Source organism: Phaseolus vulgaris, chromosome 9 (genome assembly GCF_051622355.1).
Source record: "Phaseolus vulgaris cultivar YP4 chromosome 9, ASM5162235v1, whole genome shotgun sequence".
Lineage (NCBI taxonomy): Eukaryota > Viridiplantae > Streptophyta > Magnoliopsida > Fabales > Fabaceae > Phaseolus > Phaseolus vulgaris.
The window spans coordinates 18,621,505-18,638,393 of record NC_143506.1 but is presented as its reverse complement, the minus strand read 5'-3'; the positions used below and the strand labels follow the sequence as shown (position 1 = coordinate 18,638,393).

At 32.3% G+C, this 16,889-nt stretch overlaps 2 protein-coding genes across 3 annotated transcripts; both read right to left on the bottom strand.

The window, feature by feature from the left end:
* Positions 1-598: 598 nt before the first annotated feature.
* On the bottom strand, positions 599-3,754 carry PEX4 (peroxin4). Of its 2 annotated transcripts, XM_068624599.1 has the most exons (6): positions 3,556-3,754; positions 3,428-3,448; positions 3,079-3,198; positions 2,862-2,990; positions 1,498-1,627; positions 599-930 (listed from the first exon to the last, which is right to left on the bottom strand). In XM_068624599.1, the coding sequence occupies exons 2-6, from the start codon at positions 3,431-3,433 to the stop codon at positions 842-844; spliced, it is 474 nt and encodes a 157-aa protein (XP_068480700.1). In that variant the 5' UTR covers positions 3,434-3,448; positions 3,556-3,754; the 3' UTR covers positions 599-841. The 2 variants fall into 2 exon arrangements, with proteins under 2 accessions (XP_068480700.1, XP_090150973.1); XM_090294847.1 differs by having other exon boundaries at positions 3,428-3,569.
* Positions 3,755-5,798: 2,044 nt separating this feature from the next.
* Positions 5,799-14,811, bottom strand: LOC137821363 (ENTH/VHS/GAT family protein). The gene is made up of 10 exons (XM_068625919.1): positions 14,373-14,811; positions 12,711-12,789; positions 10,430-10,528; positions 10,220-10,333; positions 9,797-9,957; positions 8,581-8,662; positions 8,288-8,373; positions 7,939-8,139; positions 6,830-7,314; positions 5,799-6,536 (listed from the first exon to the last, which is right to left on the bottom strand). Exons 1-10 carry the CDS (start codon positions 14,471-14,473, stop codon positions 5,950-5,952), a joined length of 1,995 nt encoding a protein of 664 aa, XP_068482020.1. The 5' UTR covers positions 14,474-14,811; the 3' UTR covers positions 5,799-5,949.
* Between the last annotated feature and the right edge of the window lie 2,078 nt (positions 14,812-16,889).

Sequence of the window (16,889 nt, the reverse complement as noted above, 5' to 3'; positions counted from 1 at the left end):
TAATTATATTAGTTAATTTTTTTTATTTTAACGTTAAACTCGTTATAGTTAAAAATAATGATTAAAAATGTGATGTATTAAAAAATATTATTTTTGTAGAAAATAAAAGTAGATAAAATTAATATTTTTCAGAAATAAAAACATATTTGAACTTTTGAATATTATATTTTTGTGACGATATTTAAATCAATTAAGCTTTTAATTTAAAATTTTAAAATAGATTTCTTAATTTTAATATGAAATTATTTTATCTTAATCGTCCTTTTTCCATTTCCTATTCATATGTTCAACAAAGTTGTTTCCTCCTCTCTTTATATGACTATAAAAGCCTATAATCATGATACTAGAAAAATAAAATCATAAATGATCATATAAAACTATGCAATTAAATAAATATTGTTAGTTATTCTAAATACATCTACTCTGTTGCTTTGGAAAAAAAATCACAAAATCAACATACTAATTAGACGTAATTCCGCTAATTCAGCGTAATCAGCGCTTTTAAGATGCTTAGGACTCAAATTATTGCAATTGCGCAGGTTATAAAAGTTGGCAATCAAACTATGGAAAGCAAGTAAAAATATGAGGCTTCATAAAATTGAAGCAATTAAGGGTATTATTGGAATATATTTGAGCTCAATTTCGGCATGAATCCAGATATGCGAAGTCACGGATACACTCTGTACAAGTCACTACTACTCTTTAACACATCATCAACACAATCAATATCATGTCTTAAAATGTATACATTTCAAACAAATCAATATTACACCAAAGAACTGCTGTATCTACTGCTAAATTGTACCTAGACAAACACGGGAAACAAGTTATCAATAATCATTCAGCCTTTCTTTGGCATTGCTGCAAGTCTTGTGTACATTCTTGCCATGGATTGGTAGCCTCTAACATCGCCTGAACGCAGAAGATTGCCTGTAACAACAAATAAAATAAGTGGCAGAAAAAAATATCTCTTTTCATCCTGGTCAACACCATTACAAGATTTTCATCCTCACCCTTGCAATTACAAAAAAAGGAATGAAGACGTAGTTTTGGACTGAGCTGACTGACAGCTTAAGGATTTGAAGTTCTTTATTTTGTCATCAATAACAATAAATCCTTGAATTCCCAACAAATACCAAATTGCTATTGTAGATAGTTTTTAATCAACAACAAAAGTATAGAAATATACATGTAAATTCATACATCACATGCAATTAAAGACAACAAATGAAACATCAGATTTTGGTGCACCAACTTCCCATCCATTCTCTAAAGCGCACAATTGAATGTATAAAAAGTGCTTACGCATTTTTTCAATCCTCAAATCCAATTTCAAATTGGCCCCATGATCAAGTACACTACAACAGAGTATCAAATGAATTCAAGTTTTGCAGTTTTTTCTAGTCATTTGCAAAAGAAGTAGGAGAAAAAACTTTCTTTTGAATCGACACAAGAGACAAATGAGAAAACAATATAAAGTGGAGAGAGTTTATAAACCTGAATCACAATTCAGTGGGCTGTCAGGTTCGGGATGGGCCATCAAAGCAATTATAGCCCTACAGACAGATTGAAGTGTCCAAGCTGGGCTCCAAGCATTTTTCAAGATATCTAGACAAATCTCCCCAGTCTGGAAAATTACTAGAGGTTTAACCAATTGTCATGAAGAAATGTAAGAATATCAAATCCAATAGAAAAAAATGTATCCACTACCTTATAAAGAACAGAAGAAAAAGAAAAAATAATAGACAAGGAAGTTAAAATGAAATCAAAGGTTTTAATTTACCAATTAGTTGTGAAACTGAAATGGGTTAATTCTAGTATGCATTAAGTTTCTTTAACTTATCAGCTTCCCACAGAAGGTTAGCATTATTGGTCTTTCCATCATTGATAACGTAACTAAAACCATCTGAGACCAAGCACAAACACTTGTCATTAATAAACATCATATAAGAGCACTAAAGTGTGAAATGGAATTGGAGCTTGGATTTGGAATTATGACATTTGGAAGTTCATCTAGAATTAGAACCACAATTCTAAAGCCCAATTCCATGGAATTCTAATATAATTAAAGCAAACATTTCTCTGCTTCTAACCTCTACCTTCTAAATTACAATTCCTAAATCAAGTCTCACTATTCAGCTGTTCCCGCTGTATATGTTGCTCCAGCTACCACCCATCAATGTCATCACATCACCACCCCTACCACCAATCGCTGCCACTGCCACCCACCCCACTCCCACCAATTGCTGCCATGGTGCCACCTCTCAATCATTGCTGTTGTCATTGGCATTACCACTACCGTCAATAATTTCTACTGTCACCCCCACCACCTCTGGTTGTCAACATTGTCATAGTCATTGTGACCACCACCATCCCACATCCCCATTGATAACTACTGCCACTCCTAACATCACTGATAACCACTGTTGTCACATCAAAAGCTATTACCACTACCACCACTCCTATAGTTACTGCTACCCTCTTGACCTCCACCGTCATACTCTTACCAATAACTACCCCTAATTAAAAATATGACTAAAAATGGAATTGAAATTAAACATTGAATTATAATTCTATTCTCTAATTCCTTACACAATCCAAACATTGGAATTATAACTTGAAACCAATCAGAATAGGAATTAGAATTTACAATTTTGAATGCAATTCAAACTCCGTTCACCGAACTAATCCATCAATAATTTTTAGTCGATGCATCACTTACCAAATTCAGAAATCATTCATCAGTGAAAATTGTGAAAAAATTAGGATAATGCAATTCTCCTCAGAAATCATAGTCGCTATTTTATTAGTGCAAATGTCCCAGTACAAGAACAACAGATGTACCGACAGATCCATCCTACCTTAAAGTGAACATTTGGATGAAATATTTTTGTCAAAAACCGGACTTGAGGAGGCTGTAAAGGATACTGCTCCGGAACAGAAAAAGCAAGCTGGAACACACCCCCCTCGTAAGGAGTCTCAGAGGGACCCTAATTGTACGCAAGACAAACCAAGGAAATGTAAGAATCATCACAAACAGGTCGTAATCAACAAAGTCCTGGTTACTACTCAGCATACCTTGATAAAAGCCGTCCATTTAAAAATGTTAGATTCATCACAGACTAGTTGAATATCAGGATCAACAGTCTTTTCTCGCTGCACCTCATGGTACTCCTTGAACAGCCTTGCCTTTGATGCCTGCACTTGGGACAAAGTCAAAAACTTAAACATCTTATTATTGAAGAATCAACCTTAATACCAATGCAAGCGATGACATGAAAACCAAAACCAGGTACAAACAAGCCACCGCCTAGCAAAGTGAATTCAAAACACCTAATCACACCGATAAATTTACTCGCAACAATTGCATCCATTGCAAACTCTAACCAGAAAACAAAAAACTAAAAACCTAGAGAGGAGAACGAACCTGCATGCTGAATTGCGCAACCTGGAACACAATTTAGCTACAGGGTTAAGAGATTGATATATTTGAATATGCGTGTGTGAACAAAATTGAGAGAGCTTAAACAAGATTCATGGATCAGAGTATTGTACCGCGTCTCGCGAGTCTCTCGATTTCGCGAAAAAATAAAAAATAGAAAAAATTGATGAATCGCGTTGGGTGATTTATAGATCGGAAATGAATGAAAAAGCAAAATAGAAATCTGCAATGAGCAAACCCTAAAATAATGGACCCCACCAAGAAGACGGTAGTCTGTAACACAGCTGGCACCCAAGTTTCTTTCCGTCAACACAAAAAAATTCAGATGACCAATTTAGTAGATAAACATGTGAGGTTTTTATGACTATTTTATAATTATAATATAGTTTAAATAATTGATTTAATAAATAAATCAGAGATTATTATGTAAGTAAGTTGTAATATTAAAATTGATTTTTCACTTTTTAAAGAGTAAATTGCTCTGTCTCTAACAATTAATTTTTTTATATTTAATTGTTTTTTTTATATTTAGATCAATATTCAATTTATTATGTAATTTAAAAAATAAAATAGATTTTTTTAAAAATATGCAACTAGTTTTTTTTTAACTACGGTCAGAGTCTTATCATCACCTTCGAATATAAGAACTAAAAACGTAATTTTTTTTTTACTTACAGAAATATAATATAATTTAACTATTGATTAATATTTTTGTAAAGTTTCATAAATACTATATATAGTTTTCTCCAATCAATTTAAAATTCTATTTTACTAATTTGAGTTTTATTGTAAATATTATATATTATTAAGAAACAAATCTAAATATAAATTGAATAATAATATCTAAAGTACCTATCTTTCTCTATTCTCTCCTATAGTTTGAGAAATCTAATTTGTTTAAACAAATATTTTCAGTGAAAGTTTATTACAAATCACTTTCAACAGACAAGTACGAATATTGTATGTTTTTTTATTATTATTTTACTAAAATATCATCAAGTAAGTATTTATTCAAAATGAAAAATTATATAAAAAATTATATTAAAAAATTAAGGAAAAAATAAACAAAGGAATAAAAAATTGTCCTCTAGCATATTACAACATTTGAGAGAAACAATTTATGACTGAACGATGCATTTCAATTTAATAATAATTTTTAATTAATTTTTTAAACATTATATATATATATATTATTTAATTTCAGTTTTTTTTAATTTTATATTATGGAAATGACAAAACTTAACTTTTAGATAAAATCAACATTAATTGAAATTGAATAGAGGGTTTCAAATTATCTTTCTAGGATATCTTACTTTAATTTGTATGGTTTAATTGTGTTACATAATTTTTAATATTTTTTATAACTTCTGTTTTAATGTACAAATTTATTAACGGCACACTCTCTTTAATTGTTTATTTGATTATTGATAGAAATATGTAAGAGAGAAATAAATTTCTACTTTTATAAAAATCTTAAATTTTTTATAGTGTTAGCATATTCCAATAAAAAAATATAATAAGATTTAAGTCTTAAGAAAAACGTAATAAGATTCAACTCTTAACCACAATGTATGACTCCAAAAATAAAGATGTTATATGTAACTATCAATTAAATAACATTTAAATGGTATTAAATATTAATTAAGATGTTTTAGTTTTTGAACTTAACTATGATTTAAAGTTCCATTAACTTTTCATACTTTTTTGGATTATGAGAGTTAAGATGAGAGCTAACTCCTCATCTGAGATGGAGGTTCTTCTTCAACCGCCAGCATTCTTTAATATTATCTCTGCAAATGGATGCCATGAGGAAACTTTTCCCTAAACCCTTTTTTTCCTTTTCTTATCTCTTGTAACAAAAAGAAAGACTTGTCAGTAATGCACCTTATCTATTCTCTTATTTATTTTCACACATAAAAATACTTTGTTTTTCTTCATTTCATTTACTCAGCAATTGTAAGCTTTCAAAAATTAGTTTTGGGAGGTGTTAAAAAATTTACACTTCCTGAATATTTTAAATAAAGATATTTTTTAGGATTTTTGTATATTATATATACATAATTGCCTTGCCTTATACTTCATTGTATTTTTTTCTCTATAACCTTTTAGTTTTTTATATTTACTATCTTGTTGGTAGTCCAAATGGATCCTTTGTCAGATTAATATGAGACTGTAACATCAATTAGGATAGTAAATACTAATCTCCTATTAGTTCTATTACTTGTTAAATCAATGACAATTGAAGTGTAGAAATGTAATCTAGTTTAAATTAATTGAGCATGTGAATTTGATTAATGCAACTAGAACTAGATCTTTTAGTCCAGTATTTTTCTCTAGAAAAAAAATGTACATAATCTATAGCCAATTGCCAGAATCAACATTATGGGACAAAAAAAAATAGATAATGTACATATATTATTATATTTATGTAAAAGAAAATGAAAAAATTAAGAAAAAAGAGGAAAAGATTTAGCAAACAAGTGAAAAATGCAAACCCGACTACAGTTTTACAAGCTACCAGTTTTGTCAGCTGTAGGTTTTGGTTTCACTTTTGCCAAGTTAACAAGGTCCCCAAATAAATTATCCTCTGGTTTGGAAGGCTTCCCAGATGGCACATAGGAAGCAGAAGAAACCTGGTAAGAATTTCTCAGAGCACCATCATCTCTCACTGATAAACCATACATTTGCTGCTCAACATATTGAACCGCTGGTTGCTGACCATAGCCATATCCTACGAATTGGTTGCCATACATCTGTTGAGGATACATGGAATGCATTGGATGTGAAGCCATACCCGTATAGGGACTGGCAACACCCTGAATATGCTGCGGATACAAGCCTGATTGATTACTTTGAACATTGTTGTTGATTGTTGAGATATGGCTAGCATTTGGCTGCATATACATTCCAACAGCCTGGTCATGCCCCGCTGCTTGCGGTCCCTGAGGATGTGCACCACTTTGTATATGCGTCATAACCACTTGAGTGACTTGCAATGGTTGTGGGTATTGACTGCCTACTACTGGACTATCATTGTCTGTGGGCTGAGCTTCCCAGGGAGGTGGCGGAAATGATCCACCACTTGTAGTAGTACCTGTAAACCAGAAAAAGATTAAATGATGCAAAATATCTCAAATATGAGAAGCACAAATCGTATACATTGACATTCTCCCCAATCCAATCAATCACCAACCCAGCAAAATACAGCAAGCCAATCCAATTGGGAAAGAAAATATTGAAGAGCTATGAATTTGCCATCAACCAACTTTAAAGCAGCAATAGGGTCAGAAATAAAAACTAATCACAGCAACTGCTAAAATGAAGAGAATGCATTTGTGAAAGGATTTGAGCCAAACAGGAATTAAAATAAAGAAGCATTAAGTTCACCGTAAACTGGTGAAGGAGGCTGTAGCTGCTGCGCAAACTGGCCATTCCAAGAAGGACCTGTGCTCTGCATATAAGGTGATTGTTCATATCGAGGTGACCCCACATTTGGCACACCTCCATTGGGGTAAAACAGCCCTTGAGATATGAAAGTCTGCTGCTGTTGAAATTGAGGAGAAAATGGACTAGTTTGGCCGGCAACATTAATTGGCTGGGTATTAACAGAAATAGGTGAATTACTTCCATTAGAAAACATATCATAAAGAACAAGGGCATTCTGTTGAGACATAGGGCTGGCTGGCTGCTGTTCGCCTAAGGGAACGAGAGCAAGTGAAGTCTCTGCTTTTGGTGAGTTATAGTCGTCACCACTGAGCAGGTCCACTTTAGGATCAACCTTTGCAGGGGGAGCTGATTCACTGGATGTTGGGGGCGCAGGAAGCAGTAATTGGTTCAATGGTTGAGACCCAGTTTCAGCAATAGCAGACGACCTGCAAAATTATATTAAAATGAAAAGCCATAGAACCAGAAGGCGCCAGACAGATTAAGTCAACTTGGAATATAGTTTCATACACCAATCTATTTCTGAACGTTTATACATGAAGCAATAACATTGCAAGTCTGCACCCAAATCTAGGCTTATTAAGTTATTACCTAGTTCAACAAAAATGAGATTCAACAACAATTACGAATATATGAAGCAAAACACAAAGTTGGAGACTTCTAACAATGGATGGCAGATAACACTCCCAGCTAGCAGGATCAAATATGAAGAATGACAAAAACTATAGTATCAAAAATAAAATAGTAGCACAAAAAGTCCCAAAGCCTTAAGCTGCAAAAAATCATCTTCAATTTCATTCCTAACCTAACAGCAAAGACCTCATTCCACCGACAAAAATACACACAAATTCCAGTAATCCTTGGCACATAGAGTTTGAATTTTATTTTGAATTATAAAACTTACTGGGTAAAAACAAATAACAAATGGAAATAAATTACGGATTCCAATAGGGTATAAAAAAATTCTTTTATTCTCATTAGGTAAGAATGATAGAATCATATGTTAATGAATGCAGAGCAATAGTGAAGAGCAACAATAAACACTGGAAGACCTTCCATCCGTTTGTTTACTGGTATCTCCAAAATCAACCAAAGGACCATCAAAATCTCCAGTAGGTGCAGGCTTCAGATTCTCAGTATGATTTTGAGAAGGAGTTCCCGAAGAAATTTCCGAAGCAATGGATTCATGCTTGGCCAGGACACGCTGAAGATCATCATTCAGAGATAGGCCTTGGCATAGCAATGACTCGTCCCTGTAAAAGTAGATAAAAGCGAACCATTATTAATGGTTTTTTCCTTTAGAGGTAAAGAAAACTAACTAAGAATAGAGTTAACATGTAAAAAATATATAATATGACAACAATTACATTGTAATATTTTGAAAAAGTTATGAGGCCTTACGAAGTTGAATTAACAAGGTGTACCACTCTCTGCTTGTATGTTCGACATTGCTCCACTAAATCAACAATAACTTCCTGCTGAAGACCCTGAAAATAGAAGACAAGAAATGTCACATTCAATAGAATCACTAGTGTTGTTGTTGATAAAAGCCTTACAACAACGACAACGTCCCTCTAGGTGAGGTCGACTGCATAGATCATGCAATGCCATTCAACATGGTAAAGGCCTTAAGCTTCAAAAATATTCTTTACTCAATTACATCAAAATTTGAAAGTTTGGATTGAAAAACTTACTTCTTTGTTACCAGGGTCCAATGCATTGAGCATTTCTGCAAGAACATCCATAATACCACGAGCATTCTGAATTTCTGACAAACTGGCAATAGAAAGTCCAATGAAAACAAATCAAGGCTTCATTATTGACGGCAGTCTGTACCATGTAGCATAATTTTGTCATCATCAAAATAATTAAAGAAATGATGACAATACACAATCTATTATTGGATAGTGTGTCCCATGACAAATTCCAGGCCCTCCCTAATTTCTGATTAGTGAGATTCACATGAAATTCACGCAATAATAAAGAATAGGGTATGCTAATAAGTGCCCAAGCACACTGGTTAAAGAGAATTTAGTATACCATATAAAATGCTAAAATCAAATTATTTTCTGTATCTTTTATATTAATAGAAAATTTGAGAAATTTATCCGATAAAATCTTTATCTTTTATCTGTTTAGTGTATCATAGATGATGATTAAGAATTTATATTTACTTTCTACTTTATGATAAATTTCCTTATTCGATTAGGATTTGGGTAAGTAATTAATTATAGGTATATTACATCGCATAAAAAGGAATATTATCTCCACTCCTAAAAAATAGGAATTACATCTTGTATATCTATTTGTATTTTTTGTATCAAGTCTATATATAGACTAGCCTTTTTTTGTATACTATAGTACAAAGCTAGAAAATTGAATTACCTATAACTTTGATACTTCATCTAGAAAATAATAAAGAAAAAATATAAGGATAAAAATGAACAGCCAATTATTAAAAATTGATTCCTTTTTAAGAAAATTCTTGCTTATTTTCTTTTAGTTGCCCCCCGGCTCCCACAATTCGTTAAAACAGAATGAATACTTTGACAATCCTAAAACAAATACACCCACTTAACAACTAACTTTAATAATAAATATTAAAATTTTAAATTAAAAATAAATATATATATATAATATTAAAAATTGTTATTTTGAGTTGTCAACTGAATGTTTTTTGTCTTTTAGTGGTGTCAAAGTATCACCACTCCAAAAGGAATAGTCTATGGCTTCAAAATGTGACAGCTGAGCTACAAAGAAAAATATAAACTCGTAATAGATATAGTAATGATACTGAACTACATAATACATTCCCTCAAAGCCCAAAAATGAGTGTCCAGCAATATGAAGTTATCAACAATTAAGTTAACTTCCACATACATGATGACAAGAAAAGTGATAGAAATGCACCTTAGGGCTGGAAACTCAGAATCTGCAGAGGACTCAGCTGTGTCTTGTCGAGCAGCAGTATCACGTATATTTTGAGGGTATGATGACAATGGTTGTGTTTGTAGCGGTGTGAATACAGGTGCAGATCGCTCAGACCTCTGAGGGAATACTGCCCCAGCACGCTGAAACAAACAAATCCTTTATAGAACAAAAGGAATAGATAAACAAAAATTAAACTTAAAAGGATTTATGAAAATGTTCTGACTGTAACCATCAATACTCAAAATAAAAACCCATATAAGTCAGATAATGAGAATTATGTCCAAAAGAAAAGTGGAAAAGGCCTCCTTTAAGAACTGTATGTCCTCCTCCTGTTTATAATCGTAAGTGGAGTTGAAATATTTTGTAAGAATTTTCAATGCAAAAATAACTTGATAAACATACCAAAAGCTCCTGGTATGCTGCATAATACTGTGGATATCTTGCTCTTGGCCCTCCAAAAGCCTCTTGCCAAGTATCTATAAGAACCAATATCTTCTCTCGGACATGATAATCGATCTACAGTTTTCATAATAAATGTGATAAACATGCTTTTCATGATTAAGTCAGGTATAAAATAGGAAGGCTTTGGAAACATCTAAGAAATATCAATACCTTCTTCTTCGCTATTTTAACCATCTCATGAAGAACATCTCTCTCGGCAACATGCATGTGGATAATGTCTCCACAATTCTTAATGATTGTCTCCAACAGCTAAAATATAGCAGTCAAATGGATAAACAAATGAGTTTTTCCAATATTAAAGATGATATAGGTATTTTCATTATAAGCAGACTATACAGAATCCTCCTTATCTAAGCAAACCTAATTTATACAGCTCTAAGGTATTCTGAGAGGGAAAGGAACTCAAATATACAGACAATCTGAACAAATAACAGCAACTGCCTTATGGAACATTCAATTTCATACATCACACTGTTGACTGTTACGCGAAACTAATTCAGAGAAGATGATGATTCATTTCATTTCATTGCTTAACCTCAATTTTCTGCCCACTAATATTGGAGTGTATTCGATGGAACAAAGCTTTTAGATTATAAAATGAGTATTTTATCTTCGCAACTTTGAACCTGATTATCAGCTTCTTAAGGATAATATACTTTAAATAATGATAAAATGGGAATTAAAAAGTATTTGATGCTCTATTAGTAGTAGCTGATTGCCTCACGAAGGTTTTTGCTAGGGAGATTGTGTGTCTCAATGGGATATCTTCTTCCATATTAAGTAATCGTGATCCCATCTTTGCCAATCATTTCTAGCAAGAGCTATTTTCTATGCAAGGGACGATGCTCCGACTTAGTAGGCTTAATACACTCAATCGTATGGTCAAACTAAGGTAGTAAATCGTTGTGTCAAACAATAGAGGTATTTTGCAATGGATCATCCTCATAATTGATCTCTTTGGTTTCCTTAGGCATAACTATAGTATAACACCTCACCATGTGTCTTTGGGTACTACTTCGTCTAAGGCTCTTTACTGTTGGAGTCCTCCTATTTATCGAAAGAGGGGTAAAATCGTATGGAATGAGTGGTTCGTGATTTTAAGGATCATGATGCGGCCCTACAGCAACTTAGGCATCATTTGCTTCGTGCTCAAAGAACATTAAGTGTTTTACTAATAAGCACAGACACGTAAGGGAGTTTCAGATGGGTGATTGGGTTTTCCTTCATTTACAACCTCATAAACAACATTCAGTTGCTTCCTGGATTCCTCAAAAGCTTGCTCCTCGTTTTTTTGGGCCATATAAGATTGTAGCTCGTGTTGGCACTGTTGCTTATACTCTTTGTTTGCCTCCCTCTTCAAAAATCCATCCGACTTTCCATGTTTCTCGATTGAAACATGCTTTTGGTCAATACTAGTTCTCCATGGAGTTGCCTGCTGATTTGGACATTGAGGCCGCACCAGCCCATGTTTTCTCTACTCGTGTGGTTACTGCAAAGGAGAAAACAGTCAAACAGTATTTGATCCACTGGAAAGGTCTTTCTGCTGTTACTATGGCCACTTGGGAAGATGAATTTGTGCTCATTAACAAGTTTCTCACTTGCTGTCTTGAATACAAGGCTTCATCTTCAAGGGGTGGTGTTGTTAGACCCATAGAAGAAGAACAAGCCTTAGATGTGGCTAAGATTCCTAAGACGTGGCAGGTTTATGTTAGAAGAAAAAAATATTTACGTCAGTTAATTAGTAGTCAAGTGCTTGAGTTGTTTGTAAGAGTCAGTTTTGGATTCTTTGATTGTATTTGGGAGAAAGCCTATTCCTCTGTTTGGAGTGTTAGCCCTGGGGAACTCTTGAAGTTCTATCTCTTTATTTCAATAAACTTCTTGTTCTTTCCCAAATCTCTCTATACCTTCTTTTATTCTCATCCTAATTCTTTCAGTCCTTAATGACATCTATTATTCCTTTATCTATAATCCGACAAGGTTTTTACTATAGGCTCTTAGCTTATTCTTGTTTTAAGAAATGTCTATTTCGGACGATTAGAGAGAAACACTAATTCTCTATATCTATGTATTGTATCTCTTTATGTATGAATGTGTATCTATACTTTATGTATGTTCTTGTTACCTATATGAACAATATCTATACACTTTATATAAAAGATGGAACATCAAATATTTTATTTTATATGTTTAGTTTCACATGTATATTTAGGGTTTGTTAGAATCTAATTCAAATTATTAAATAAATAATAACAATATATAAATAGAAAGAATATCTAGAATTAAATTTTTAAAGTGGTTTTTCTGTAACAATAAAGATTCATTTAGAATTTAAATTTTGGATTTCGACTGTAGTAATCTAAAAAAAATGAATAAATAAAAGAAACATTGATCCTAAAACAGCTTGAATAATGTATAAAATACATGAGCTTACAGTCAGTGCAGCAATTTGAACTCTAGGAACTTTACTTCCAAGCCGCTTCTTTATACCTTTAACAACATTCTTTCCTTGCCTGATAAATCATATAACCAAACTGAGTTAGCAAACTCTCGAAGCACAAACGGAGAAGCAAGATTAAAATTTTAAACACAAAATTGCAGTTAAACATTTATATCTGTTCCAGCTCATCCCAGGTAAGCATCAATGGGCCCAGTGCATATTTGCCCCACAGTCGGATGCGACCCCACAGTTAAGACAGAAGGAACCTGGAAGCCCGACCACCAGTTGGCCCAAGTAAACATCGCATCACTGATTGTCTAGAGAATTCATTCTATTCCAGCACATGGTACAAGGGAAGGTACAGGTCGCATTTATACTTCTCATTCAATAAGGCCCATATAACTTTTTTATGCCACATAAGTCATGCCTTGTCATATAAGAACCTCTAGGTGGCACCTGACATTGATCTTAGCCAGGACAACAAGAAACATCATATGGGCCCCCGCCTTTACTGCCAAAATAGGGTTGTCTATCACCACCAACCTACTGGATTTCGTAACTATTATGCATCCAAAACCTACCACCTTTAGTAATAAAATCTAAGATTCCATATATATTGTTACTCTTCCAAAATCACTCTTTAACTAACATCACTCTTTAACTAACGTTACAGTCTTTGCAGGTATCATCCAGCTTCTCTGTGCTGTGCCGTGTCCAACACCCTTAAAGCTACTCGTCATCAAGAGCAAAATTGATATATAATATACCCCGTTCCAGACCAACATCCATTTAAAAAAGGAAATTCCATTTCCAAACTGTGTAAACTCGAAATACATAGAAACATAAACAACGAATAAAATGAGATCTGCCAACCCTTTTTCCCATTAGGAAAAAGACAAAAGCAACTCACAATCAACTCGGAAACAGGATTATTCAGATATAATTCCAAAATACGAAACCTAACCTAATGGGCACAAACACAAAAGTATTAACTCCTAGAAGGCTTAAAACGTCCCATACAAAGGAACTGGCAACTTATAGCAACCAGAAGCAAATTAGACATTACACAGCATCAGCCGAACAAGTGGATCATGCACGCAGAACCCATAATAGTTATCTTCTATTCCTGTCCCTAATTGATCAATGAATAAACGGTACTCAATCCTCCTCAATCAACAAAGTGAAAACTCAAGTCCAACCTCGGCTCGAATTTGAAATTTCCTATTTCAAATTCTTCTGTTAGATTGCTGTTACAGCCAATCAAACAAACAATACAAAGTTGAAATCACAACCATCATTGTAGTTTAATAAATGATAAAAGCAGATGAAATGAAACATATGATAGAAGGAATAAGAAAGGAAACGCCAGCCAACGGCTACTCTTCATCCATCAACCACTAATTCGTAATTCAATTTCACAACTTATCTACCAGGTCAGAATTCATTCATACCAAAAAACAAAACTATAAATCTAGCTGACAGACGCATTTTTGTTAAGATAATCTCGCATAAAACAGCAGAAACAAAATAGAACTACTCGATCAAAACCAAAAAAAGAGAAAGATGAAGAACAAAAGCGCGCAAAAAAAAAAAAGCGCGCATTCTCAATAATGTAGAAAATGAAGAAAAAACGAAAATCTCCGAAGGTATACATACCCAGGATCGCGATTGAGTATATCACAGATCTCCATGTTCAAGGCCCAATCAGGGCCCACGAGCATGCTGCTTGTGGCACGTTCAACCAAAGGATTCACCATCGCTTCTCGCCGGCCACCACGAGAGGATCAATACTTTTCAGGTGTGATGAGAGAGCGATCCCAGAGATCACATGGAGATATAAGTAACGGCCTCGCTCTCCCTCGGTCTCCAACAAGGATAACAAAGTTTTGCTACTACGTCGCTGAATGAATAATTCCGTTGAGGTAAAGTAGGGGTAGAATTGGAAGTGGGAAAACCACATACCAATTATAAGAGTCCACGTGGCAGTGTGAAGGCGTGCTTCGCTATGCCACACCTGCGGATACACTTCTTAAACAGGATTTGCATTTATCTAGTCAATGAAGTTTGAATATAAATGCGGACGTTGATTTCGCACAACCGTGAAAAAGAGAGAGATTCAATCTAAAGATAATCATATTTTATAATTATAATTAATTAACAAAAATTATAAAATATCAATCAAATCTTTCTTTTTCTCGATATTAACTTTTCTGTACAAAAAGTTTCATTAATCTCAATACATAACACTTTTCTTTTAATTTCAGTGTTCTTATATGAAATAACTATTTTTTATATACATATATAACAATTTTTTTTATTTTTTCTCCTAAATTTGTTCAGACCTTCGTACTCGTATTTTATATGATTATTTTTTTATTAATACCAATTCAACTTATATAAAGGAGTTTATAATAATTCATGCATTTCAATCCATCAGAATTATATTCTTTGATCATGATTAATAGTGGAACATTTTCCATACATATGCATTAACAAAATAATATAAATATTTTTAATATTTACTCAAAACAAAATACAATTTAATTTAATAGATTACATTTTTATATGTTGCTAGTGATTTTTCATAAATTTTATGCTACGTCTCTGTTGCAATGGCTTGTAGTAATAATTCAATATGTTTGTCTAAGAATCTCAAATAACTATAATCAAAAGGTTAAATAAATTAAATTCCTCCTGTAAACTAAAAAGGCGTACCCTTAATCTAAAGTTAAAGTTTTAATGAATTAAATGAGATTAACTTCAACAGATAAGTTAATTTTAAATGATATATAAGAAACTTATTTTATTTTATTTTTTTTATTTTTTTTCTCCTATGAACAAGTGTTTTTTTTTCATTTATATTCATACTTATTTATGTGAATTATTATTTTTTTCTCATATTTCTTTCTATAATGAAAAATAGATATTTTTTTCAAATATTCAAACATTAAAATTTTATTTTAAAGAATAATTATTAAAAAATATATTAATCAGATATTCAAATATTCTTTTTAAATATTATTATATTTTTTAGAGAAAGAAATATTTTAATTTTTTTCTCATTTTCTCTTTCGTGTTTACTGTTCTATAGCCAATGGTTGGAATCAAAATTCAAGTACAATACTTAGGTGATCGATTCTATATAAGTCACAAACAATATTTGTTACATTACATTTCTACTTCTCTCATAAATATAATAATCAATGTTCTTGTTTTACAAAATTTATATTGGATCTAAGAGTTTCACACCACACACAACACTTCAACATTTGTGCTGTGGAATAAAGAATGTCCTCACCTAATAAACTAGTATGTTGCAGATATTAAAAACAGTTGATTGAAGCTGTATGAATACAACTATATACTATTTTACTATCACATATAAAAAGAGACGGGTGAGTCTATAAAAAAAATATATGCACTAGAAAATGTGTCAGGAAAACAACTCATATTCAAAATAAAAAATGTGTTTCAAATAATATTTGTTAGCCAGAGTTATCTCAAAATTCTGACAATAATTAATTCTATACTGAAATAAATAGAATTTTATGAGGTGATAAATGTATTTAAATACAATATTTATATTCCTATGTTATGAATTTTATTTCTTAGCATGCTTATAGAGATGATGTAGTAAAATAGTCAAATTAGTCACATCTTTTTAATTAGTCATTTATTTATCTTTGGCTACTAAATTACTTTGCTTTATTATTTATTACCTTGATAAAGGTTTACTAAATTATTCTGCTTTATTATTTATTACCTTGATAAAGGTTTAATAATAGTTGGGTGTGTTACTCTCTTTTTTCTAAAGTTATATATATATATATATATATATATATATATATACCATTTTTTTCTATAATGTATAAGATTGATCGTTTCATATTTTTAAGTTTCAATTATTATTTTGTAATGGTATTAGAATTCTTTTAGAGAGAGAACTTTATTACGTATATCACTGACCGATGAAGCTCCATATCCTTTTACTCTACAAGAGGCATAAAATGTATCATATTCTCTATACATCCATCTGAATGAAATCTCCTCTACCGTTTTTGTCTCACCACCACTCACCAACGGGAACTATAATAGTTGGTGCAATGAAGATGAGATTGCTAATGAATAACAAATTAGGGTTTGTATATGGCACAATTGCATAGCCACCAAATA

Bases quoted from the DNA above. Each gene is read 5' to 3' on its own strand.
- PEX4 (XM_068624599.1), bottom strand. The intron at 1,628-2,861 runs GTAGGATGGATC...GTAATTTTCCAG, and splicing joins ATCCAAATGTTCACTTTAAG to ACTGGGGAGATTTGTCTAGA. The intron at 931-1,497 runs GTTTATAAACTC...TTGTTGTTACAG, and splicing joins CCCACTGAATTGTGATTCAG to GCAATCTTCTGCGTTCAGGC.
- LOC137821363 (XM_068625919.1), bottom strand. From the start codon at position 14,473: ATGGTGAATCCTTTGGTTGAACGTGCCACAAGCAGCATGCTCGTGGGC. The intron at 12,790-14,372 runs GTATGTATACCT...ATGATTTATCAG, and splicing joins ATACTCAATCGCGATCCTGG to GCAAGGAAAGAATGTTGTTA. The intron at 10,334-10,429 runs GTATTGATATTT...TGAAAACTGTAG, and splicing joins TTAAAATAGCGAAGAAGAAG to ATCGATTATCATGTCCGAGA.